The 26,731-nt window shown below is 39.8% G+C and overlaps 1 protein-coding gene across 1 annotated transcript; it reads right to left on the reverse strand.

Annotated features, from left to right (window-relative positions):
* Positions 1-1,223: 1,223 nt before the first annotated feature.
* Positions 1,224-22,505, reverse strand: LOC149813103 (uncharacterized). Its single transcript, XM_089990933.1, has 6 exons — positions 21,817-22,505; positions 4,784-4,872; positions 4,581-4,700; positions 3,692-4,507; positions 3,020-3,236; positions 1,224-2,463 (listed from the first exon to the last, which is right to left on the reverse strand). The coding sequence occupies exons 1-6, from the start codon at positions 22,106-22,108 to the stop codon at positions 1,823-1,825; spliced, it is 2,175 nt and encodes a 724-aa protein (XP_089847059.1). The 5' UTR covers positions 22,109-22,505; the 3' UTR covers positions 1,224-1,822.
* Between the last annotated feature and the right edge of the window lie 4,226 nt (positions 22,506-26,731).

Genomic DNA, 26,731 nt, shown 5'->3' on the forward strand with positions numbered 1-26,731 from the left:
AGATGTCAGTTTTGTAAGGACAAGGAAACCGAGGGGAATCTCTTCCTAAGGTGCCATTGGGTGACCCAGATTTGAAAAAATGGTGGCAAATTTTTTTGGCAAACAATGGAGACTTTTGTAAACAATGGAGAGTGGGCAACACCATAAAGGAGGATATTCACATATGGTTGAGGAGGAAATTCAAAGACAGGAAGGTTCAAATTAGTTGGAATACCATCTTTCATGTCGTCATCTGGATGTTGTGGAGAAAGAGGAATGAAATCATATTTGATAATAGAACCAAATCACAACTTCAAATGAGAGAGCAGGTAATGGTCTTCTTGAAGAATTCAGAGGATCCAGTAGTCATAAGATGAAAATATTTGGGTACATGAGATGGGTGAAATTTAATATGGATAACCTTTTCATAGGTAGATGGAATGCTGGCTAGCATTACGGGATAAGAATGGGAGTATTATACGAGTTGGTTGTTTCACTAAGAAAAAGTGAGATAGAGAATGGTTTGTATGGCCGGAAGCCATTACTGAATTAGGTATAACAGGAAAGGTGATCTTTGAGACCGGCCGAGCGGATGTGGCTAGTGGCTTACTCCGAGCATTGGAAGGTATGAGACCCACAACGATAATAAACACACATCTTGTAAATACTTTGTATAGTTTTGAAAGATTCAAAGTCAGATTCAATTATTGTAAATTTGATTTTTTGGGTAAACATCTAGTTATGTTAGCTAGACAGGGAGTGCACAAATCTTTGAAAGAGCACCCCCCAGATTGGCACCCGCTTATGGAAGAGTGATTGTATAGGGAATTTAGTTTTCTACATTCAAAGAACTGGTAGGAGTCTGCCCAACCCCAGCTTGACTATAAAAATATATATATATTGGACCGAAAAAAAAATCAAATTTCCTGCTAGCAGTTGAACAGAATTTAGGAGCTCTTGTTATTTAATAAAATGAAGGTGGAGTTGAAAAGCTTTTACAATATTGCACGTGGCAGAAGCAAGCTATCATGACTTATTTTTCAAGAGTACCATGCACAATTTTAAGCCGGGGGAGCAATTGTTCAGGCTTATTTTTCAAACTCAACAAAATAATTTACCTCCTTTGATCCCATTTTGAAATTGAAAATAGTATTAATTGGCTTGAGGATAGAGAGGATCTCAGAAACACATGCGCACACACACAAAGATTTAACACAAGAAAATCATAACTCATTGACATCATATTTAGAACAACCTAATTCCTTAAACATAAGATGAGCAATTTACACCAACAGGGGCTCCGCGTGGATGGTAGGAGCTGTCAGTGCACGCCTCCATGTGGTGGGAAAACCCCAGTGGTACGTTGAACAATAACTGGTGTGGTCTGCCTAACCTCATCTTGACTTTCAAAAAAAAAAATTGAGCAATTTACACAAATAGAGTGGCGGGCAGACCATCCATCCATTGACATCTCTAACTGGTGGGGTCTGCCTAACCTCAGCTTGAATTTCAGAAGAAAAAAAAAGAGCAATTTACACTAATAGAGTGGTGGGCAGACCATCCATCCATTGACATCTCTAACAAGTTGTAGCTACACTGTACACAATATAAACCCCTAAACTAACGGTCTAAGTCAACCTGAATCAGGTCACCAAGCTGATGGGACATCATGGGATTGAGGCATGTCCCTTCGTACAATGCTAAAGCTGGGTGTACTTCCTTGTAGGCAAGGGGGACCTGAGGTTTTTACACCAATGAGCTTGCAAATGAGTGTGGTTCCCCGGTTATCAAAAGAAAGACCCAAATCTCCCTACTTACACAAATCCAAAATTATTGACTGCCCTCACGAACTAACATTAACAGCCACCAACAAATTGCTTCGAACGTCACCATCAGTTCGCTTGATCTTCTTTTCTTCCAACCTCATACTCCTGTCTTCATCATCCACATCGTCATCATTGTCATCATTATTATCATCATCGTCGTCATCATCATTGCTATCATCATGATCACCAGTGCCACTGCCGCCGCTGCCACTACCATCATTATCACATGCGGTATCTTCCTTGTCTCTTCCATATTCTCTCTGTCCGGCCAAAGTGCATGCCTCATCATGGACTTTCAACCTTTGATCAGGTGCTGCAAGCCTGAGTAAGTTTTCCCGCAGGAAATTGCCTTCCTTTACACTGAATGTGTGTGAACAGTCAACGCTGAATTTAGCACTTGCATTCCTGCTTGCACCTGCAAAGAATGCCAGCTCAGGCGACCAAGTTGAAGCTTCTCTATCCAACAACAATCTGGAGCCCCCAGAATCAGATCTCTTTCCTTCAGCCTCCGAGCATGCAGAGAAATTTTTGCCTGGGCTGAGAGCAGATACGATGGATAATATATCTGGTTTTTCCTTGATATCCACCCATTGATTGCCCATCCAATCCTTGGAAGTTCTAAGATTCTCCCTCTGGAAAACTGAGAAATCCTCTTCACCTGCAGTGAAACCCATGCTTACATTTTCAGGAGCTTTTCATCAAATAAATAATGAAATAAGAATGAGAGCATACTCGGTTAGTAAAAGACTTGCTGCATCTGAGCAGCAAAACTGAAAGCAAGGCTGCCGTTGAACACCATTTCCTTTTTTTACGAGTCTTGAGGCAAACAAAAAGCCTTTAAGCCCATGCATGAAATCAAGAGTTTTATTCTTTTATGCAGAATAAAAGGATGTAGATACAAAGATATAAGATTAAATCAACTTAAGATGCATTGGGAAGTTGAAAATGGGCCTCAGAGTCATGCATCGCCAAGTGACCCCAACAATACAACATCCATTTTTCATAAGGGCTCCAAGAAAGAAAAATTCAACCAACTAAATGCTTTAGGTCAATGATCACAAAAGACATTGGGCATGAAGATCTGTTACGTTATTGTGAAACATGATTACAATATTAATTGTGTTTGCGGAAACTACCAGAAAAGAACATCTTTATACTAAAAAAACTAGCATGTTCTAGGCATGGATAGGGTGCCATCCAGATGGAGAACATACCAGGGAAATAAACCTGCACACCATCCCCACAACGGTCGATGAAAGTCACCACTCCTTCCCACCATCCATCATTCCACCATGCATCAACTGGCATACCTATCACAAAATCAGAATGAGATGAACCATCTTTTGGAGGGCAAGGTCGAACTGTAAGGCGTCCTGAGAACCTCATTCCCAATTTGTCAGGAGCGGCAAGTCTGAAGGCAGGGATCCATTCCTACATGGATGGCAAGAAAAGGTTAATAGCTTTATATAAATGATTCTGCCACATACTGACACACACACATATTATACTTCAATAATATACAAGAGCATGTACACACACATTATACTTCAATAACACGAGCATGTATTCAAGTAATAAGGGCCCAACATAGGCTTAGACCCAGGCCCAAGCCTGGTCACATTGTAGGTCAGAAAGGGACCAGTCCTGGGTCCTTTGGGCATGGACCAAGTGCAATGTCCACCCAGTGTGACAGATGTTAAAGGTACTGGGATGGAATTGGACATAAACTTTATAAGCAAGACTAGTCCTCAAATCCTAAATCTTAACTTGTAATAAGCATCCCACGAAGTTCAATGGCATGACTAGTATTATATCTCAGAGATTGATGAATTTCTCATGACTTAATTTCCAAATTAATACAACACTTCAGAGTAACAACATTTTACCTCTAAATTGCCACATTCACCATCGTCTCGTACATCATCATAGCAGACCTTCAACTGCTTACGGGCCACTTGTAAAACCGTACATCTGAACCAGCAACCTCTAATGCCGCTATCTTGACAGAGTAGCTCCACCTTATCATTGACCTTGTATGGAACCCAGCAATCAATTCCAACACATTTGACAGCAAATGAACGTTTGACAGGAGTGACAAAGCTCAAGCTGCGATAAGCCAGATTGCAGGCCAACATCTGGGCCACACCACCTGATATTCCAACATCAAATTGGTGTGTGAAAAATCCCTTATGTCCTTTGCAGGATTTGCCTTTATGAGACTCCCTTATAGCACTACCATGGTCAAACTCTTCTTCTTCCTTCACATTTAGGCTTTGGCATGCTAACTCATTCTCAGAAGTTACATTTTGATCTATGCATGTAAGGATCTTTTGTTTAGCATAGCCCTTTAGCTTGCTGATATTGAAAGGCATCACAGCATTACTACAAAACTGCCTGAAACAAAGATGAGTGCGTGCTGAAAAATTCAATAAGTTAGCACCCAAGCATTTCTTATAATGTTCGGGAGTCAACACAGATGCAACACCATCCACACACTCTGCACTGATGACTTGAAAATATGGAGTAATAAACACTTCCTTTGGGTGAGGTTCTGGTGGCGGTACCTTGCCAGCAACTTCCTGCTGCTGGTGGAACCATCTTACTTTAACTTTCTTCTTCCGCTTCTTGTCTTCATACATATCTTCCAAATAAGCAAGATAGTGACTATCATCTTTAGACATGACAAATACAAAAGAATGGACCTACACAAAATCCAGCAGCTTTTTAATGCAAACCATCATAGGGTAACTGCCTATCTATTAAAAAAATGCTTACTTCCACTATGATGCCATTGCGTGAGAAAGAGTGATAGTGCTTCAGTTGCCGACCACATGTATGGCTTACACCCTGCCAAACTATATCCGAGTTGCGTCTTAGCTTCCTCCCAAAATGACCCTGATGAATGCCTAACATATTAAGAAACACATAAAACAAACAAAGAGAAACAGCAAGTTCATGAAAAGAAATAAAAAATAGACCTGACTGTATGAACAATTTCCAGGTTCATCAAATCCAGCTGCTGATAGATCAACATTTGAAACGTGACTTCTCTCATTCAGTGGTGATCCTGTTGTGGAAATCGTAAAAGAGGTAAGGAACTTCTGAGGCACGATTTTGTAAAATAATGACAGTCATTCAACAGATGTAGGTCTGACCATATAATCTGAAAATATTATTTGAAAGGTACGAAAACCCAATCAAAGAAACTTTTGAGACTCCAAGTTGTGTAAGACACTGAGCAAACACGCAATCTAAACTAAGTTGCTGGATGGTCTCCAATTCACTAGCCCGAACTTGTCACCTTTAAGAAATTTCTCTATCTCAAAACCATTTAAATAAAATGATGCAAGGATGTAGACAATCTGGTCTAAAACTAGATTTCCATCAAATGATAACCAAAATGCCAACTTATATGAAAGCACAAGCAAGTCCAAATTGCTAGAACCACACAGCATTGGCATGAAGAAGGGTGTCTCTATATTTTTTTAATTTGATCATTAGGCCAGTCATATTGATATTTTTCTTAATGTAGCTATCACATGAACATGATTTGACTTCACTGTTTACTTATGAGCACACTGCAAATGGGACTGTCATGTTATCAGTGATAGTTTCTATTGACATGTTTTTTATTTTATTGTTCATTTAATTAATAAATTGTTTCTTATAGATCATATATTAATGGTAGTTATTTATCATGGATCACTTCAGGTTTCTGAGCTAGTTTCATTTATTATAGGATTCTTTTCAAATTAATGTTGTAATTATTTTTTTCTTAGTAATTTTGTGCTTTTATTATTTATTTAAGGCAAAATATTATTTCATATTTTTCCTATTTTTTATTTAGCTCCTTTTAGAAAGCTATATGATATGGCAAGGTCTTTGTATATATCAAATAGTAAGGTTTAATATAAGATACATTTTTTTATAGAATTGGACATAACATTAGTATTTGATCTCAAACTTATACATAAGAAAGGTTATATCCTTCCAAATGCAAATACAAAACACTATGCATGCTCAAGTTTATGAAATAAATGATGAAACCAATCCATTTGGACTTGTTAGAGGATCAGATTTGGATCCACCAAATCCAGATTCATCTACACTAAATGAGACTTTAGATGGGATTGAGATCAAGCAAGAGTCCAAGCTTGATGAGGCGTCTAATAGGAAAGATATCAAGGAAGTTCACACGTTGGAGGTGTCCAAAAGAACTATGGATGTTGAAGGCAAGTTTCCTATTTGTAACATGAGTCCCACTTGTGATAGGCTACCAAGGGTAACACAAGTCCTATTGGGTAATACGTTGAATAGGACTCTCATCTCATATACTCTATAAACAAGCATCAAGGGAAACACTCCACACACGATTTTCTGTGTGGAGTGACTAAGATCGTGGACGTAGGTCTATTGACCAAACCACATTAAATCGCGCTTTGTGTTCTCTATTATGGTATCAGAGCTCTAATAAGATCGTCCATGGAGTCGTCGTCATCATCGTCCCTGTCTGAAGGAGCAGGTCATCTATCAGGTAATGCTTTTCCTCCATTGTTTCATCCTCCAGCCTCATCCAATCTTCAATATTTTCTTAAGACTATTGTACCAAATTTATTCAGCAAAGCACTGGAACACCCTTAAGCTTTCTCCAAATAAAGAAGCTATCTTGGTTAAAACATATAAAAAAGATGTTTTTGAAAATATTGGGAATATCTCACGAAAACATGGCAATATTTTCGGTTCTAGCAATATTTTGCAAATCTGAAGAAAATGTCGGCTGACCTTGAAATGGTAGTGAGCTGGCCGTCCCTATGCATAACACATCCCTTCAACTTTTTTTTGGCAACTAAGGGGGTGGGGGAGAAGGTCAGAGAGAGAGAGAGAGAGACCTAATCAAATGTTACTTATTTAAGGTAAATTTGAGATTTGCTTTGTTTTTATGACCATTAAGAGATACAATTCTAGAGATAGGTAAGAGAAAAGGAGTTACCTTATTAAATCATAATTATTTAAGTGAATATGGGTTTCTTCTTTTTTATTTTTATATTGGCCATTATGAGAGAGGCAATTCAATAGATAGGGTGGTGTTTCTTCCCAATGGTATTGAATATGTGTTTATATTTTCACAAAATTTACAACAATTATTGGGGAAAAATGAGTTAAGCTACCCAAACAAATTAATATTTGACATTAGAAGACTACATGACATGAATGTCATTAAAAATTTTGTAATGAAGAATAAATTAGTTTTGCCTTTATAAGAATATAGATATGGATATAGAAATATAATAAATATTTAAATTGAACTATGTTTAAAGAAAATGAACAATGATAAATCCATCATATGGGTCCAACTTAATATGAGTAATGAGATATTACTCATTGATACAAATTGTATGGAACACACATCTACACACACACATATATATTTGGCCATGCTGGATTCTGAACTTCATGGGTCAACTGCTATTATAAGATGAAGTTATGCAGTTTGTATTTGTTCAGTTAGATTCAACCCACTTTACAAGTATGCCTACATGTTTTCTCATGCAACATCTGTTTTTGTTGCAATTAGACATCTCAGTGAATGCCAAAGAAGCATTCCCTACTGCAGTTAGTTTGGAATTGGTCAATCTATTACTGCATGCTATCTGGTGTAACATGCAGCATTCTGGCACTCTTTTCTATTCCGGGGAACTCCAAGCAATTGTGTCCACTTGTTCCCTAACATCTGCCATTTCCCTACAAGTCCCCTCAGGGTCTTGATATTTATCCCTTGTTGATGCTGTGAATTTCTGCGCTGCAATGCCATATCCAACAAAAAGGAGTGTCTTTGTAAGGACAAGCTTCTCCACACCATAGGTTCCTATGGCTTTTTCTTCATCACCATCCATCTTGGTGAGTTGGAGTTGGAGTTGGAGTTCCGGAATAGTGCCCATGACGTATCCCCAAAGCTTTTTACCCTTGAGGTTGTTCTCCATGGCGGCGGCCCACATCATGTAGTTTGAACCATTAAGTTTGAAGGAGAGATCAATCTTTTGTTCTCCTTCCATTTTAAACTCAAGAAGATAAACCAAGAAAGAGAAATACAATATGAAAAATATAACTAGTCAACTAGCTATATCAAGAATCAAGAGCATACACTTGGCTCTGATACCATGTAATGAAATATGCGGAAATATAAACAATGTCCAACAATGGACATTCACATATAGAAAGCAAAGAACAAATCCAAAAAGGATACAAAAGCCAACAATGGCTTGCAAATATAAATTCTTCTAAATGCAAGAAAGGGCTTCAAGAAGCCATACATTACAAAGGGGGAGACCCCACTTATTTATAGGCAAGGAGGAGTGAGAGAGAGGGAGAAAAGTAAGAGAGAGAGACCACATTGGGAGGCCCAACAAGGTGTCATTGGGCTCCCAACGGTCACAATTGTGATCGTTAGGGGCCCAACAACTCTTAGTTGGGACCCCCAATGTGAATGCATTAAATGCATTTTAGGAAAAAGAAAACAAGAAATAAAAGAAAGAAAAACAAAAACAAAAACAAAAATAAAAAAAGACTACAATGCCCCTATTGGGCAGAATTACAAGAATACCCTTATCAGGTATGATTGAATATATATATATATATATATATATATATATATATATATTGATTACATGTATTTTAACAGGTTTTACCTGTTTTTAGAGTTGAGACTGCAAGGAGCCTCTTAGGATTTCTCATTTTGCATTTACAATTCTTATATTTAATAAAGCTTTTATGTCTCTCTTATTGGCCTATATATAGGCTTGTTATCCCAACAATTGATATCATACATGAAATAAAATAGTTGAATGTTTGTCTCTCTCACTCTCTAAAAAATGTCTTTCTCTCTAAGGTATGTCTCTCCCTCTCTCTCTATCTCTCTCTCTTACCCCTTGGCCCTCTTCTATCTCTGATATAGGCTTCCTCTCTTGAGCCTAGACCTTTTGAAGGCCAGCCCCAATCGGACATGGTGCAAGCCTAAGTCTGGTATATGCCTCACATCAAGCAAAATCAGTGAAACCAACTTGCTTCAGCCAAGACAACTTCATAGGACCATCTCCCAATTATGGACCCCTAAAAGACCTTCTAACCAACCCCTCAAATTTCTAGTAAGTCAACTAAGTCCAAGTCTTAACCCTGAACCCAATATTAGACCCCCTAAGCCCATTAACCCAGCCACAGGTTCAGCATTTTGTTGTGAATTGTTGAAACTGTCTCGACTTCACTCGAACGTTTCTCCCAAACCTAACCTAGTCCAAGCCTAAAAAATTAACCATAGACTATCCTATTTGTCCTTACTCAACCCTCTAAAAATCGGATCAATCCTCATTCTCATTGAGGAGAAATAAATCTGACACTTAGACCTGTTTTTGACAAATATCAATCTAGACCCAATTTCGTTTTCTGAGTTCCCATATTTTTATCTCCCTGATCTGAACAACCTTGAACCCCAAACTTTGTCATAATCTTCCCTAACATATCCTAAGCCTTCCCCTAATTTTTCACATTTTTCTAATTTGTATTCTAGGGAATATAAATACATCCCTCAGGGTCTGTCAGAATCCAAACAAAATCCTGTCCCCAGAAAAGCCCAGAACTTCCAAAAATTATATCTCCTAAAATACAATTTTCAAAATCTTGAAATTTTTACACAAGCTAGCCTAACGAGCCCAGAAGCCCCTCCTAAATTTTTAGCAATTTATCTGCTATAAATTGGGAGAACCAAATTTTTTACTAAACCCTGTCAAAACCCAAACTAAACCTGAACCTGTTAACCATGTCTCAAACTCAACCGGCCATTAACTTGATTCCAGACCTACTTGTGGTCCCAAGAACGTAACAAATTTGGTATCAGAGCGAACGATCCTTCATTCCTCAAATTTTTAAAGAATGAGTTTTGTCTTCCTTTCCAAAACTGATAACTGGTTCACTAAGAAAAAGCCCAACACCAAGCGCGATGTTGTGAAAAACCATATGACCGAAGTCGTGGCTAGCCTCCAATCAATGATGGACCTACTGCAGCAAGCCTTGGAGGAAGCCTGGGCCACACAACAGTAGAAAAATGTAATATAACAAAGTGATGTATAAGCCAAATGAATACCCACAAAGGTAGACTAGGGTCCGTAGCTCAACGGCAAGAGCAATGCATCGAACCGCCCGTACTAGTTGTTAGGTTTTCATGCTCATTTGACCAATCGAAGGCACATAGTTTGTGCCCCTTCAACGATGTTATGCATGGTGTGGAGAAGCCTCGATACAAGCACTCTCATGCTCGTTATGAGCTGGACCCGAAACCTATGATGGGCAGTAGTAGCCCACGCCATGACTGAACCGTGAGAGGTGGATGCATTGACTCTCGTTTATAAGAGGGAGCTCTCCGCGCAAAGTACCATGGGGGAGCAACTTCTCATGGGCCAAACCATTAATGTTGCAGAAATCGGCCAAACCCATCCTCATAGAGACATACTTTGAATGTCCTTCCCTTATGGTGCCGGCAAGCACCATGGTGCAGCTCAAGCTCCTAGAGGCACCCTTTACCAAACTCAGCCTCATTCTAAAAATTGAAAATTCAAAGGTCGGTCTGGTCATAGAACTCCTCAACACACGGAGCATCTTGACTCGAGTTGCCGAACACCAGAGGTCTCAACCAATTGGAAGTGGTGCATACTTGATGACGCTAATCGGGTCAGACCTCGTTCGTTGTGTGCCACACCCGTACATGGCAATCCAACTTCCTTGTGTGCATTGTTTGCCATGGTTGAGTGTTAGGGTATCGTGCCCTGATTTTCGGTATGGCAAAGACCTTAAGGTTGCAACTACCACGGCAAGGTATTGTGGCAAGATAGTTGTTAGAATTAGAGTGGCGCAACGGAAGAACATCGATCCTTGTGTTGTTCCTCGATGGATCATTTCTCAAAAAATGGGCACTATTGATAATGTGGTTGCAATCGCCTATGCACCACTAAGTTGTCATCTCAAGAAGACGAAGTGCATGATCTCCTTTGTCATGCCCTATCCTGAATATTTCTTATGGGCAAGCACACATCATGACTTGAGTTCTAATCTTAATGAAAGTACCCTCAATGAGAAAGTGCAGCTCATAGTGTTTAGATTAAACTCAATCAATATTTTTTATCTGGATGGAGGCCAACATCGGATCCACCACCGGCGAAGTGAGCTTTCCCTTCTCGAAGCTCACAAGTGCAGACAGCTCGTGTGTTGGAAGGTCGCACGAGTGCAGAGTGGAGTTCAAGGCTGGAAGACGGTCTGCCAACAATAGAGATGGATGACAACCTTCGTAACGAAATCTTGCCTAGTGGACTAGGGAATTCTCAAGGGGGAAGGGATGATACGGTCCAAATTCTAGGAGAGCCTGCTCCAGATCCATTGCCCTAGTCAAACAAAACAAATCCCAGTGTTGAAGACCCCAACCCGCACTCATTTGCCCAAATGGATCTAAGTATGACATACTCAGATCCAAATACATTATACTAAGGGTTTTCGGTGGATCTACTACAGAGCCAAATATTGAAGACCCGATTCAAGTTGTGGAAGATTCAAATCCAAGTTTCGTGGTCTAGGCAATCGGTGAGGACCCATTACCTGCAGATCAAGATCTAAGTTCAACCCTGCAGCGAGACCCACCCCTAAGGTGCCAAATCAGCATTTGCAGCATCCTCAGCCAAGTACGACATTTGGTATAGAGCATCACCTCATTCTGCATTTAGGACCCGGATCTAGTTCAGGGTTGGACGGAGCGAAGCAAGAAGAAACTAGACCTGTTTTAAATGGACCCGAACCCAAAAGAGACACCAAGGGCCAGCCGAACAAGTGGGCCCTACTAGGCAAGTCGACCTCCCCTCTTGAGATGCCTAGATGGATGTGCAAAGGTGATTTAAGAAGGCCCTAGGTGTTATCCTGGCCCTAAGAAAGTTGAAACTATTTTTCGAGTTGATACTGCAAGGAGCCTCTTAGGATTTCTCATTTTGAATTTAAATATTTAGTGAAGCTTTTATGTCTCTTTCATTGGCCTATATATAGGCTTGTTATCCCAGATATCATATATGAAATGAAATAGTTGAATGCCTCTCTCTCTCTCTCTCTCTCTCTCTCTCTCTCTCTCTCTCTCTCTCTCTCTCTTGCCCCTTGGCCCTCTTCTATCTTTGATATAGGCTCCCTCTCTTGAGCCTAAACGTTTTGAAGGTCAGCTCCAACCGGACTTGGTGCAGGCCTAAGTTTGGTTTGTGCCTCACACCAAGCAAAATCGGTGGAACCAACTTGCTTCAGCCAAGTCGACTTTCCTGAACCATCTCCCAGTTGTGGACCCCTAGAAGACTCTCAAATCCTTGGTAAGTCAACTAAGTCCAAGCCTTAACTCTAAACCCAGTATTAGACTACCTAAGCCCATTAACCCAGCTACAGGTTCAACATTCTGTTGTTGTGAATTGTTGAAACTGTCCTGACTTCACTCGAACGTTTCTCCCAAACTTGACCTAGTCCAATCTTGAAAAATTAACCATAGACTACCCTAATTGTCTTTAGTCAACCCTCCAAAAATCGGATCAATCCTCATTCCCATTGAGAAATAAATCTAACACCTTGACCTGTTTTTGACAAATATCAGTCCAAACCCAGTTTTGTTTTCTGAGTTCTCATATTTTTATCTCCCTGACCTGAACGATCCTGAACCCCAAACTTTTCCAGAATCTTCCCTAACCTATCCTAAGCCGTCCCCTAATTTTTTATATTTTTCTTACTAGTATTCTAGGAGATATAAATACATCTCTCAAGGTTTGTCAGAATCCAAACAGAATCCTGTACCCAGAACTTCCAAAAATTATCTCCTAAAATACAATTACCAAAATCTTGAAATTTTTATACAAGCTAGCCTAACGAGCCCAGAAGCCCCTCCTAAATTTTCAGCAATTTATCTGCTATAAATTGGGAGAACCGAATTTTGTACTAAACCCAAACTGAACCTAAACCTGTTAACCCTGTCTCAAACTCAACCGACCAATAGCTTAAACCCGGACCTACCCATGGGCCCAGGAACGTAGCAGACCTAGTCTCTATCCTAACAATAATTATAACGTAATAATATAACGGCAAATACTAATCTTACAACTTACACCCATTGAAGTTGGTGAAGGTACATAATTTATTTGCTTTACAAGAAATTCAAAAAATGAAAAAAGATACCTTTTGTTACAAATTCATTTAGTATCGACCTGCTTTTTAAGAATGTAGATTGAAATCTTAAAAAAAATGTTATACACATTCATAGAATGATTTTTCATACTTTAATTAGGGAAAGATTTTCTAATTTTAAGGCATAAAAAATTTGTTTCTACCTTTCCCACATAAGTTTTTTTTTCTATTGTAATTACAAAAACTTTTCTTCTTAGGAAATTGAAAAATAACTTGATATTATCAACTAATAGCACATTTTAGTTTCAAAAAGACAAACCACAAGTTGGCATAAGGATGACTTTTAGGCTTTGTTTGGGACCTCCAGATGGGAGGGGAGATGGCATTCAATGAGGTTTAATTAAATACCACCTACCCCCACAGGTGTTTGGGAACCTTATTTTGGAAGATGAGAATGGTGTTAAGAGTGGAGAATGGGTTGGAGACAGCCATTTTCAACTACATCCACACAAGGATGCAGTTGACAACTCCAGCCTTATCTCCCATTTTCTTCTCCACTACCATCAACCCTCTCATCCCTCTCCTACACCAGCTCCCAAACAGAGCCTTAAAGGAATTAATAGCATGCTTATTCATATGAATTATGGCCTGGTTGTCTACATATCCTAAAAGTACAAAAGGATCTACCTTCCAATTCACCTTTCAGTTTTTAACATGGGGAAATATTTTTAAAGATTAAAAAAGTAGGTTTAGATTGTGCCACCATCCACAGTCCTACTTCCAAGTTTGCACTGGAGCAATGGTCCTATATATCAATCATAATACTAAAAACAACATATATTTCCCTTAATGACCCAGATACCCCCTAATTGTTTATGTTAGATCCCGTAAACCAAAAGGCTTTTTCTAGGCTTAGTAGGCTCTATTTGGCTTGAGTCTTTATGGTCTACGTTCTAGCCAGGTCTAGCACTGGACCTAGGTTAAAGCAGCCTGTTCTACATGTGATAAGAAGAATTTCTGACTGTTTTCTTACCCTAATCATAGCCTCCTCATAAAATGGAAAAAAGCTCCACCGATTTCAATAGAAGTCATATTGTCATCTGTGAATTTGTAACAGATTATTCATGTCTTAGTGCCGAATATTTCTATCTGGGTGTTACAGCTACTTCCAGTCATTCTTAGGATGTCAAAAGCATAAATTAAAGGAAAAAAAAAAGAGAGAAACCTATTTGACTTCATCTGGTGAGGTGCAGACATGGCAGAAGTCCAGATACTAAGACATAGGCTGGTCCAATCATGATCTGTTGATCTATACATTCTGGTTAGGTTGATCATGTCATGTCCATGTCAAAATGAATCCAAAACAAAACTTGGCCTAATAACTACCCTAATCTTAGGAATTAAAGATTCCGATGATTGATGATTTTTTCTTATTATATATATATATATATATATCAGATTTTTCTTATTAGCACCCGTCTCTTGGACAGGCTATCCTACTATTTTAAATAAAGATAAAAATGAATGGCTCAAATTGCACCAAAATGTAATTTAGACATCCAAATTGTTAGATTAAAAATTATGATTTATACTAAATAACAATGCTAAGCCCATCTGTATCGTACAATCTGCTTTACAATGCATGAGGTGAAATTAAACTCATTAATACCATACACGTGTGTGTGTGAGTGTGCGTGCGTGCGTGTGATTAGGTTAATATTTGTTGCTATTGAAGGCATGGGACTATGGAGTATAAATCAATTTCTTTTCATATATTTTAGATTTGTTCCGTAGATCACGCCTTATGGATGTGATCTACAAGATTTTTTTGGTAGAAAATGAGTTTTGAATTATGTGATTGTGACATGTAAGCAGGTTTTCTAAGGGTTTCAAAAATCAATGGCTCATGATACACTAAAATTTCATGACTCCAAAAATCATATTTTTAGATTGACATCGCACTATCCAAGGTTTGATTTTTAGCAGACCAACCATGCTGAACACATCTATGTGAACAGATTGAGTCAACGCTTGAACCTATGATTTTCAGCTTAATAGTTTCATCCTAAGTCACAAGGACTCGGCAAAGCAAGTGCTGCACCCGCGTCGACGTGACGCGGGTGCATGTGCGGGTGCGGCACCGGGTGCGGTCAACACGACTCTGGGTGCGGTCAACGCACCCAGAGTCATTTTCGTTCACGTTTCGGACATTAAAAAAATGATGAAAAGGAGGATTAGGGCAAAAAAAAAATTGCCCTAATCTCTCCTCTCCTCTCCTCTCCTCTCTTCTCCCCTCCCACGCAGCTCAGTTCGAGCTCTCTCCTCCCGACGCCCCGACGCCACCTCCTAGGCTCCTCCTCTCCCTCGTCGCAGGTACGTACCCTCTGGCTCCCTCTCGCTCTCTTCTTGTGTCAGCAATGAAGGGGCCGAGCCCCCCTGCTCCCTCTCGCTCTCTTGTTGGGTTGGCAGGGGAGGGGCCGAGCCCCCCTTGCTCCCTCTGATTTCAGCAGAGGAGGGACTCGACCCCTCCCTATTTTCTGCAGGGGAGGGGTCGAGCCCCCCCTCTCGCTCTCTTGTTGGGTCGGCAGGGGAGGGGCTGAGCTCCCCCTCTCTCGCTCTCTTGTTGGGTCGGCAGGGGAGGGGTTGAGCCCCCCTTGCTCCCTCTGTTTTCGGCAGGGGAGGGGCCGAGCCCCTCCCCCCTCTCGCTCTCTTGTTGGGTCGGCAATGGAGGCGCTAAGCCCCCCTGCTCCCTCTGTTTTCGGCAGGGGAGGGGCCGAGCCCCCCGCCCTGCTCCCTTTGGTTTCAGGGGAGGGGCCGAGCCTCCCCCCCCCCCCCCCCCCCCCGCCTCTCCTCTCCTCTCTTCTCCCCTCCCACGCAGCTCAGCTCGAGCTCTCTCCTCCCGACTCCCCGACGCCACCTCCTAGGCTCCTCCTCTCCCTCGTCGCAGGTACGTACCCTCTGGCTCCCTCTCGCTCTCTTCTTGTGTCAGCAATGAAGGGGCCGAGCCCCCCTGCTCCCTCTCGCTCTCTTGTTGGGTTGGCAGGGGAGGGGCCGAGCCCCCCCTGCTCCCTCTGATTTCAGCAGGGGAGGGACTCGACCCCTCCCTATTTTCTGCAGGGGAGGGGTCGAGCCCCCCCTCTCGCTCTCTTGTTGGGTCGGCAGGGGAGGGGCTGAGCTCCCCCTCTCTCGCTCTCTTGTTGGGTCGGCAGGGGAGGGGTTGAGCCCCCCTTGCTCCCTCTGTTTTCGGCAGGGGAGGGGCCGAGCCCCTCCCCCCTCTCGCTCTCTTGTTGGGTCGGCAATGGAGGCGCTAAGCCCCCCTGCTCCCTCTGTTTTCGGCAGGGGAGGGGCCGAGCCCCCCGCCCTGCTCCCTTTGGTTTCAGGGGAGGGGCCGAGCCTCCCCCCCCCCCCGCCCCCCTCTCGCTCTCTTGTTGGGTCGGCAGGGGAGGGGCCGAGCCCCTCCCCCCTCTCGCTCTCTTGTTGGGTCGGCAAGGGAGGGGCTGAGCCCCCCCCCCCCCCCCCCCCCGCTCTCTCTGTTTTCAGCAGGGGAGGGGGTCGAGCCCCCCATCCCTGCTCCCTCTTATTTTAGGGGAGGGGTTGAGTCCCTCCCTGTTTTTGGTAGGGGAGGGGCAGATCCCCCCTCCTTGCTCCTGATTTTATTATATATAATATTATATATATATATATCAAAATAATGTTTGTATAATTGATTTGAAATTTTGAATGTATTTTTTTTGTGTTTTCAGGATAAAAATGATGGATAAAGGGAAAGGACTTGCGTCATCCTCATCCCAATATGTGAGTTTTGTTGCTAGTTTTGCTGATAGTTGTAGTGGGATTGATGATGTGGGGCCACTATGGGTACATGTAGATAAACTTGCAAAAACTGGAGAAGGAGGTGGTCGAAACAAGAGATTTTGATGCAAGCTCTGCAAAAGAGATTTTGTTGAGTCTTACACAAGAGTGAAGACTCATTTGTTGAAAATACCAATACATGGCATTTCAGGATGCAGAAAAGTTGATGAGGCAATGCGAAGACAATACAAGAAAATACAAGAAGAATATGAGAAGAGAAAGACAATGACCGATTCTTATGCAGTTAGTGTGTCATTTGCAAGCCACCAAGAAGATGCTAAAAAAAAAGTCAATGTAGGAGGTAAAGGAACGATACAAACAGCATTCAATACATATGGAAGAGAAAAATTGGATAGAAAAGTTGAGAGATATTTTTATTCTAGTTCACTCTCATTTAATGCGGCTAGAAATCCTTATTGGAAGGATTTAGTAACATCATTGGCAAATTATAATTTGAGTGGCTATGTGCCTCCAAGTTCAGAAAAAATATGAATCATACTTCTTGCAGAAGAGAAGACAAATGTGGAGAGGTTGCTGGAGATTAAAAAATATTCATGGGAGCAAAATGGAGTTTTTATTATGTCTGATGGATGGATAGATATTCAAAGGCGTCAACTGATTAATTTCATTGCTTGTTCGCTTAGTGGTCCAATATTCTTGAAAGCAGTTGATGCATCTGGATAATATAAAAATGTAGAGTATTTCAAGGGGTTGTTTATAGAAGTCATAAAAAAAGTGGGTGATCAGAAAATAGTACAAATTATTACAGACAACGCTCCTGTTTGTAAAAGTGCAGCGTTGAGTTTGGAGAGTGAGTACCCTCATATTTTTTTGACTCCCTGTGTAGCATACAGCTTAAATCTAGCCCTAAAGAGCATCTGCAACCCCAAAGAAGAAAATTCACAAGCATATGCTTTATGTTCATGGATTGAAGATTTAGAAAGAAATGTCAAAAGCATTAAGAATTTTGTTGTTAACCACCATCGTGCTAATGTTATATTTAATAGGCATTCTGACCTGAAATTGTTGAAGGTCGCTGAAACATGTTTTTCGTCCATCATTGTGATGGTGAAGAGGATTAAAAGAGTTAAGAATGCTTTGGTTAACATGGTGACTGATGAAAATTGGACATTCTATTGTGCTCATAATGATATCAAGGCTCAAGAAATTAAAAAATTCATTCTTGATGATGAGTTTTGAGACAGAGTGGTATACTTCCTTCAATTTACGCAACCTATTTGGGAAATGTTAAGAGAAGTTGATAAAGATGAAATCATGCTTCACAAAGTTTATGAAATGTGGGATAATATGATTGAAAAAATACAAGCTATATTTTTCAAGCATGAAGAAAAAAATCCTGCATTGGATGATTCAGAATTTTTTAATCATATTCATTCAATTTTAGTCAGAAGATAGGATAAGAGCAACACTCTTTTGCATTGCATGGTACATTCTCTTAATCCAAAATATTATGAAAATAAGTGGCGGGCTGGTGGTATTGGTCGTATCCCTCCAAATTTAGACCCAGAGCTATCAAGACATAGAAATATGTGTATGACAAGACTTTTTTCAGAAGCATATCTTCTACATCAAGTCACACAAGAGTTTGAAAAATTTTCATCTTCGAGATTATATGGACCGACATTATTCGCGAGAGAAGAGGATAATATAGATCCTATCACATGGTGGTCAACATTTGGATCAGAAACACCTCTTCTCCAACGTCTTGCATTAAGATTGCTATCGCAGCCTGCTAGTTTATCTTGTTGTGAAAGAAATTAGAGCACATATTCTCAAGTCCACAACATGAAGAGAAACAAACTCACCAGCAAGCGTGCAGAGGATTTAGTATATGTTCATTCAAATCTTCGATTACTTTCGAAAACCAATAATGAATACAAGTACTAATTTGCTTTCTTAGTTATTTGATTATTTCTTTGTTTTTCATTTAAATATACTTATATTGTATTTAACATTTTCAAATTGGGCTTGTAACGCACACAAGGAACATCCAAATTTTGGGATATAAAACCAAAAGAGTGTGACTTCGAGGGAGAGCATGATTTCAACCAGAGTTACCGGAAGCGCCTAGGCAAAAGGGGAAGCGCGCTTCCCCGAAGCGCGCTTCGGAAGCGCGAAACGTCGCGCTTCCCCGAAGCGCGCTTCGGAAGCGCGAAACGTCGCGCTTCCGAAGCGTGAGAGGAAGCGTCCCCCTTTTTTGGGAAGCGCGCTTCCCTTTTATGGGAAGCGCGTCCCCCTTTTATGGGAAACGCGCTTCCCATAAATGGGAAGCGCGCTATCCCCACGCTTCCCCCACGCTTCCCCCTCGCTTCCCCCTCGCTTCCCCCATTTTTTCATTTTTTTCGCTTCCCCTCGCTTCCGGTTCGCTTCCGGTTCGTTTCCTAGGTCGTTTCCGAGACGGTTCAGAATTTTCTTCTAAGTGGTCCCACGCTTCCCCGCTTCCTCGACTGGTAACTCTGATTTCAACATAACAAACATGGATTTAGCAGAGCCCAGTATTCCTTCTAATGATGCATTTGATGATTAAGAAGAAAATTATTAAGATCCATTACTTCATTATGATATACTTTGGTATGTAATTTAGTTCTTTTCTGCTTTACTTATTTGATTGATATTTAGGTTGATATATTGCATGCATGATGAATGATATTATGACAATGTTAACTGTTAGTTAAATGTTAACTGTTAAAACTTCAAAATTATATATATATATATATATATATATATATATATATTTACATTTTTGCCCTGCCGCACCCAAGGTTTTTGAAAGTGTCGCACCCGCACCCGCACCCGCACCCGCACCCGCACCCGCACCCGCACCCGCACCCATGTGACATAGGTTTCATGCCTTCAATAGCCCCAAATATTAACCTTTATATATATATATATATATATATATATATATATATATATATATATATATATATATATATAGAGAGAGAGAGAGAGAGAGAGAGGGAAATGTTTTCTACCCTTGTGGGTTCCAAATCCCCTACTGAAAAACTCAAAAAAAATTACTTTTTTTTGGGACAAATTACCTTCCAGATGTGATCTACATGTTTGGTTTAGTAGAACTGGCCCTTGGATCATGTTCTCTTGACTTGTATGTCGAATTTGGGTTGAAAAATCAAATGGTTTACCGAATTTCAATTTCTACTATTTTGACAATGTTGAACACATCCATGGGGTCAGATTTGGTCAAAACAACCTCACCCTATGAGTTTCAAGTTCAACTCGGGGGTTTGGAGCCCTATAAAGTAACTGGTAAGTCCTAAGTCATAACGAGTTTTATCTCATAACCATCCTTTTGGATGGCTTAGGGATTTGAAGGCTGGGAACACTTAACAAAGCTTTATTATAGCTGGTGGTGGGCCATGATAATAAGCCTTGGGTGAGGTTGGTTTGTGCAAAATATGGACTGAGTTCAGAACCATCGAATTGGCTATAGTCAACAAATGGAAATCAGTTCAGCTCTCTATGGAATGAACAGGTCTCAGTTTTCCCTGACTTCCTTGATGACTGATTTTAAAGATAGGAAGGCCTGATGCAGTACTTTTCTGGCAAAACAATTGATGTGGTTCAAAAGTGTTGCCCGAGTCCTTCCCTAAACTGTTTCGTAAAGGTTGCTCAGAACGCAGGATGATACGTTGAATTCGAAAGAAATCTCAAGGATAATGAGATTGTGGAGTGGCTGAAAATGCTGAACACGTTGAAGGACTGGAAACATAATGAAATGGAAGATTCACTTATATGGAACTATGATAGTTCTTGGGACTTCTCCACAGCATCGTGTTATTGGTCTTATCAAAAGGCAAGCTGCTGTTACCTTTGTCATTCTCAGGAGGAAAATACAGTTAATTTATTCTGGTACTGTCCATTTGTACAGAAGCATTCCAGGAAGCCTTGCCTGGTATCACATTTGACCTGCACCTAGAGAGTTGTACCAGAAAGCTTCTGGTGTGACCTCCCATACACAGTACAAATATAAAATGGAGAATGATCTAAAGATGGTGGCTGCTATCAACTTGGCGGTTCCTATGGGTTGAGACAAACGATAGGCTTTTCCAAAGGAAGCACTCTAAGACAGATTTTATTCATTCAAGTATTCAGAACATTCTAGCTTCTGCTTTACATAAATAACCTGATTCGGACCTCACTTGGATTGGGCATCATAGAATTAGGAAAATGGTTCCTTCTAATCCCTCTGGGTAAGAACTTTGTTTGTGTTGTGATGGCAGTTTGTCACCTTACTTATTTGCTTAGTTGCTTAAGTAAAATTCTTTATTTCATTCAAGAAAAAAAATGTAGTTGCATGTGCTTTTGCCTTAATCTGAACCTCTCAATATGTATATCATTGCTTATATACTAAAAACTATGTTTTGGATTGAAACGCGTTTGAACATGAAAAGTACCTCTAAGTGTATTCCTACAAAGATAAAAAAAAAAATCACGGGTCATCTCTTCATTGTATCACCATCAATGACCAATCCCAGCTGATGCACAGATACCAAATGACATGACAACAACCAACTTCACAAATAGTACAACAGATACGGAATCACATGAGAATCAAGTATGATATCACAAGAATGAAAACCCTTCACACCATCTAAAATACACCATCATCTTTTCTAGCCAGGACACTATTTACCAACCAAAGAAAACGAGGGAGACCTTTCCATCATGTACATGAACTCATCACCCTTTCTAGCAGACCATCTAACAAGAAATGCAGGGAGAACATTCCTCCAACTTTTGATGTTTTAATAAGTTGGACACATCACACATACAGCATTAGTTCTTACAAGTATTGACCTAAACACACAAAAGACTAAATACCGAAACCAAAAAACAGTCATAATACCAAATTGAAGAAGGGTATAACCAAATAACCATGAAGGATCGATATTATCAGGAAGTGCAGGAAAGGATCAAATGGAAGGCGAAGATTTACTCGAGAGTTTCCCTGACGATGAGGGCTGCTGCTTCCCCAACAAGCTTGTCAACCAATCGACGACTTCCCTCCTCGATCTCCACTTGAAGCAAGAGTTGCTGGACCTTTCCAGCCCAGAAAGCTGTAAGAACTCATCGGATACCACATAGACCATGTGCCGAACGCTCCGCTCGGTGCCCACGATAGCCAAGAACGAATCCCCGGAGGAATCCTTTACGATGTAATGGACGACCCGGCTCCCCCGCTCCTGAGAGACGAATTGCTCCTTCCATTCAACAAATCGAAGGCCCATCGATTCCCCGAAGATAATCCCTGAACCAAAATCAAAGGAATACCAGAGAACGCAGAACCTCCATTGATCGGGCAGAGATTTTCATGTGGGGAGCGGGAATACTTGCTGGATGGAGTCAGATCCTCAGAGAAACCCTGGTTTCTGATGCGGGCGGAGAAAGAACTAAGTTTTGGCGAGGGTGGTGGTCCTCCTTCTGACTCAAGATCAGATGGTGAGGCCTCCCTGTGGATGAGGGAACCGGGTCAACAAGGGTGGGCAAGATGGAGGAGGAGAGAGGGAGGAGGAGTCCAGGGGCCGCCATGGATAGAGACCATGGAAGCAGAGGAAAACCTCGAACCAGAGCAGCCCACGGAGGGCTCTTATCCTCTCTCCATCCCCGGTTCTTCTCTCTCTCTACATGTTGCGCTTATTATTTATTTATTATTTATTGCTCACCTCTCTCTTGCGGGGGCAGCTGCCTACATGGGTCCATGCCGACAGCTAGCAGCATAACGGACCTTTGAAGGGTTTTTTTGATGTTTTTCTAAAATCTCACCCTAAATACAGATGTATTCTGCATGCTAGCCAAAGAAGGGTGGAATGGGACTTAGGCCGCGTGGCTGGTGGTCCAGGTTCAAATCTTATGAGCGTCAAGCCAAAGCGTGATGACTTCTTTAAGGGCAAGGGATAAGCCCCACAGAGATTTATGCTGTCAAGATACTTAATGTTAGTACGGCAGGCAAAGAAAGGTTAGGTCTCTGGTCTTGAAGGCGGTTTCTTTGTGTAATTATCAAAAAAATTATATTCTACCTGCTTGATTGTATAGGAATGGACCGTTGGATCATCCAATTTGATAGTTTTTTACATGGTTGGAAAATCAACAACCTCCAATTTTTATAAATATTCAAGCTAAAAATTTACATTTTAGGTCGAAAAAGAAAGATCGAGGTGTTAGTTTTCGTAAAAAATTTATTTCATCTAAATTTGACATGAAAGATATAGGTTTTGTTAATATTAAACTTGGTATTAAGTTGATTAGACACGAGAATGGTTATGCATTAACTCAATCCTACTACATTGAAAAAATAATCATTATGATTATAAGGTTATTGTTACTCTGATTGATCCTAGTGTTAGCTATCGATTAATATTGAAAGAAGCATATCTAAATTGGAGTATGCAAGTGTTATTGTCAGTATCTTGCATGTTATAAATAGAACTTGATCAAACATAGCTTTCAGCATGAGCAAGTTGAGTTGATATACGAGTAATCCAAGAAAAGAGCATTAAGATACAATATATTGAGTCCTAAAGTACTTGAGAGAAACTCTAGAATATGAAATATTCTATGAAAGATAACGCACTGTACTTGAAGGGAACAATAATGCAAACTGAAATTTTGATTTCAATGAGTTATTAGCCACAAATAATTGGATATTTATTATTAAGTCTAGAGTAATTGCTTGAGTATTTAAGAAGTAAACTGTGATAACCCATTCTATAATGAAAGCAGGGTTGATATCATTAGCATCATCTAGTATGGAAGCTGAGTAGCCAAAGAATCTTTTAATGAAGATACCATTAGTAGATAAGTTAGTACCCCTGATAGCTATGTGTTGCAATAGTCAAGCAACTATATACAAAAAAGGAAGTAATATTTATAGTGAAAAATCTAGACATATCAGTCTAAAGCACAATTATATGAATAATTTACTCAAGTAAAGAGTAATCATAATTAAATATATGAAATCTTGTCAAAATTTAGCAAATCTGTTAACAAAGAAACTTTCTCAAGATATCATATTTAAGACATTGAGGGGAATAAGGTTAAAGTCTATAAAAGCAATCACAGTTGACGGAAACCTAACCATATGATAAGGGTAAAATCGTGTCGAGTGGTTCAATGGAAAGAACATGTCTCTGAGTGATTGGATTGAGCACTTAATAATTTTCTCATTCTTGATGTCAAGTGCTCAAAACCTGTGTAAAGAGGTTGAGTTTGAATTGAACTCTTAATAAGATTCATAGGCCTTATGGTTGTGGTGTTTCAATAAGGTTTACACCCTTGATGGACTTACCTATCTGAGTGTAAAGGTGAGAGTCACTATCTATAGGACTTGAACTTTATCTCTAGAGCACTCATGAAACTGAAATACAACACAGAACCCTTAATTTGCGGCTTCTATATATTGGTAGACACACTATGACCACATAAAGTAAAAGTGTATGTTGTAGTATCTAGAAGGTCAATTAGGATTCTCAATTCAAAGCTAAAACGGCTGAGGTCCCAGACTGACTAAGACTAAGTAACACTAATGTGAGGGTTCAAACCCAAAAGGTACCTTCACTTATGTACTGAATTTTCGCGAACAACCTCTTGAATCATCTTCTATAGTTTTGATCAACTAAGAGGATTGTTGGAATTTGGCTCAAAACTATCCCTAAATGTCACCTCAATTTTTTTATTTTTTCCTAAGTTTGTGGGTAATGGGTTTTCTACAAAAGTTTAGTTTGACGTTAAAGGTTGTTGAGAAAACTCTTGTCCTTTTATAGAGGAGTGGTGCCTTAAAGGGGAAGGCCCTCGAGGTCATTAGATCTTGGGCTTGTGCATTACTTTATTTCTTGAACATTAGACTTTGGATCTTGGATCTTGGATCTTGAATCTTGGATCTTGGATCTTGACCTTGACCTTGACCTTGACCTTGATCTTAATCTTGATTTTGATCTTAATCTTGACTATTAACTCTTGACCTTGGACCTTGAACCGTAGACTTTGGACTTTAGAGTTTGGACTTGGATTTGGATCTTGGACCTTGAGCTTTGGGCTTTGGGTTAGGTGTTTGAATTATCTTTTTAGTACTTGGGATGAATCTAATCCCCAAGTCTAAAATTAACCATTGACCAAGCCTTAAAATTGTAATTGACTTTGCATTAAACATATTAAAATCTTATATGGATCCATTATACCATGTCCAACATTTTTGCATGGGGCCTTAATGGTCTTAATGATCCAAAAACCACCCCTTATCCTTGCTTTGATTGATCTTGGATTTTAACTCAGTCAAGGTCAAAATTGACCTTGCCAGAGTTATTTCTATCCATGTATTAGCACCCCTCTTTGCATAACATTTGAGACTTTGTGACTGGCCATTTTGGCCAGCCAAGACCTTTTATTTTTTGATATTTGGACTCATTAAAGGCCTTGTATGGTCTTTATGGGTGCCTTGGGCTGGGGCCCATATAAACCATAACCCTCTCCCATTCTGCGCTCTCCTGTCCATGAGCTTTGCTTTCTCTTCTTCTCCTACGAGCTTTGCTCCCTTTCCTTTTCTGGTTTTTTTGAGATTTTATTTCACATCAAGATTCAGTTATTGTTCGGATCCTTATCCAAGATCTAGATCTTGTTGTTGTTTGGATCCATATCCAGATTCAGTTGCTATTTAGTTCAGATCTGAATCCAATTATTGTTTAGATCCAATTCAGACCCAAATTCAATTGTTGTTCAGATCTAGATTCAGTTTAGATCCAGATCTAGTTCAAATCTAGATCCAGATCTAGTTATTGTTTGGATCTAGATCTAGTTCAGATCCAAATCCAATTTAGTTTCAGATCCAACTATTATTGAGATCTAGACTGAGTTGTTTTGATTCATATCCAGATTGGATCCAAATTCAATTCAATTCTAGATCTAGTTTGAATCCAAATGTAGTTGTTATTTAGATCCAGATCCATTTGCTATCTAGACCCAATTGATATTCAGATTTGTTACTAAGATCTCGATCCAGTTGTTGTTTGAATCCATACCCACTTGCAGTTTGGATGCATACCCATATCCTAACCTAGGATCTATATCCAATTTGAACCTAGATTCAAGAGGCTATTCAAGGTGGTTCATGTCGAAGTTATTAGTCTCACCCAATGCAGGGCGTAGACCAAATTTTTGCGAGTAGGCGAAAGCTCAGTTGTATCCTAGGATCATAGTTGCATAAGTACCCATTGCACTGAGGACTTTATCCTAAGTGAGGCAACTATCTTTTGAAAGAGAGCATTTACGCATGCCTTCAAGCTCAATTGCATGACCCACTAAGGTTAAGGTAAAGTTTCCAACACCAATTAGGAGAAATTTTCACCATGTTTAATCTATGCAATAACTTTAAAACATTGAAATTGAGATATCCAAAATTTAAATGCCACAACTAAGATTTCTTATCTATATAAGAATTCAAACATTTTAGCACATTAACATGTATGCCAAGTAAAAACATTTGATTTTGACATGCCAACTTTAATAATCAAATTATCATTTTAATATTTGATTGTGAAGGCTAAATCTTTTAATTGAATATTGTATTTTTTTCAAATAATTGGTCAAAGCTCAAAATATTATTCTTTATGTTTGGAACATAGTAAATATTTAGAATAAAGTCATGCTTACTAATCTTCAACCAAATCAAACTTTTGCCTTTTTCTTTGACATAAAAATTGAGAAACATCACTAATAGTTAGTTTTCCATTAATTGATTCATTAAGCTCATCGAACAACTTCTTTCTATATGTGATTTATAGCCCTATATCAATATACAAAAATTGCATTCACTGAATTCTCCTTTGCATGCCAACAAGAGACTTAAATCCAATTTTACA

This window comes from Nuphar pumila, chromosome 16 (genome assembly GCF_984573655.1).
Source record: "Nuphar pumila chromosome 16, dmNupPumi1.hap1.1, whole genome shotgun sequence".
NCBI lineage: Eukaryota > Viridiplantae > Streptophyta > Magnoliopsida > Nymphaeales > Nymphaeaceae > Nuphar > Nuphar pumila.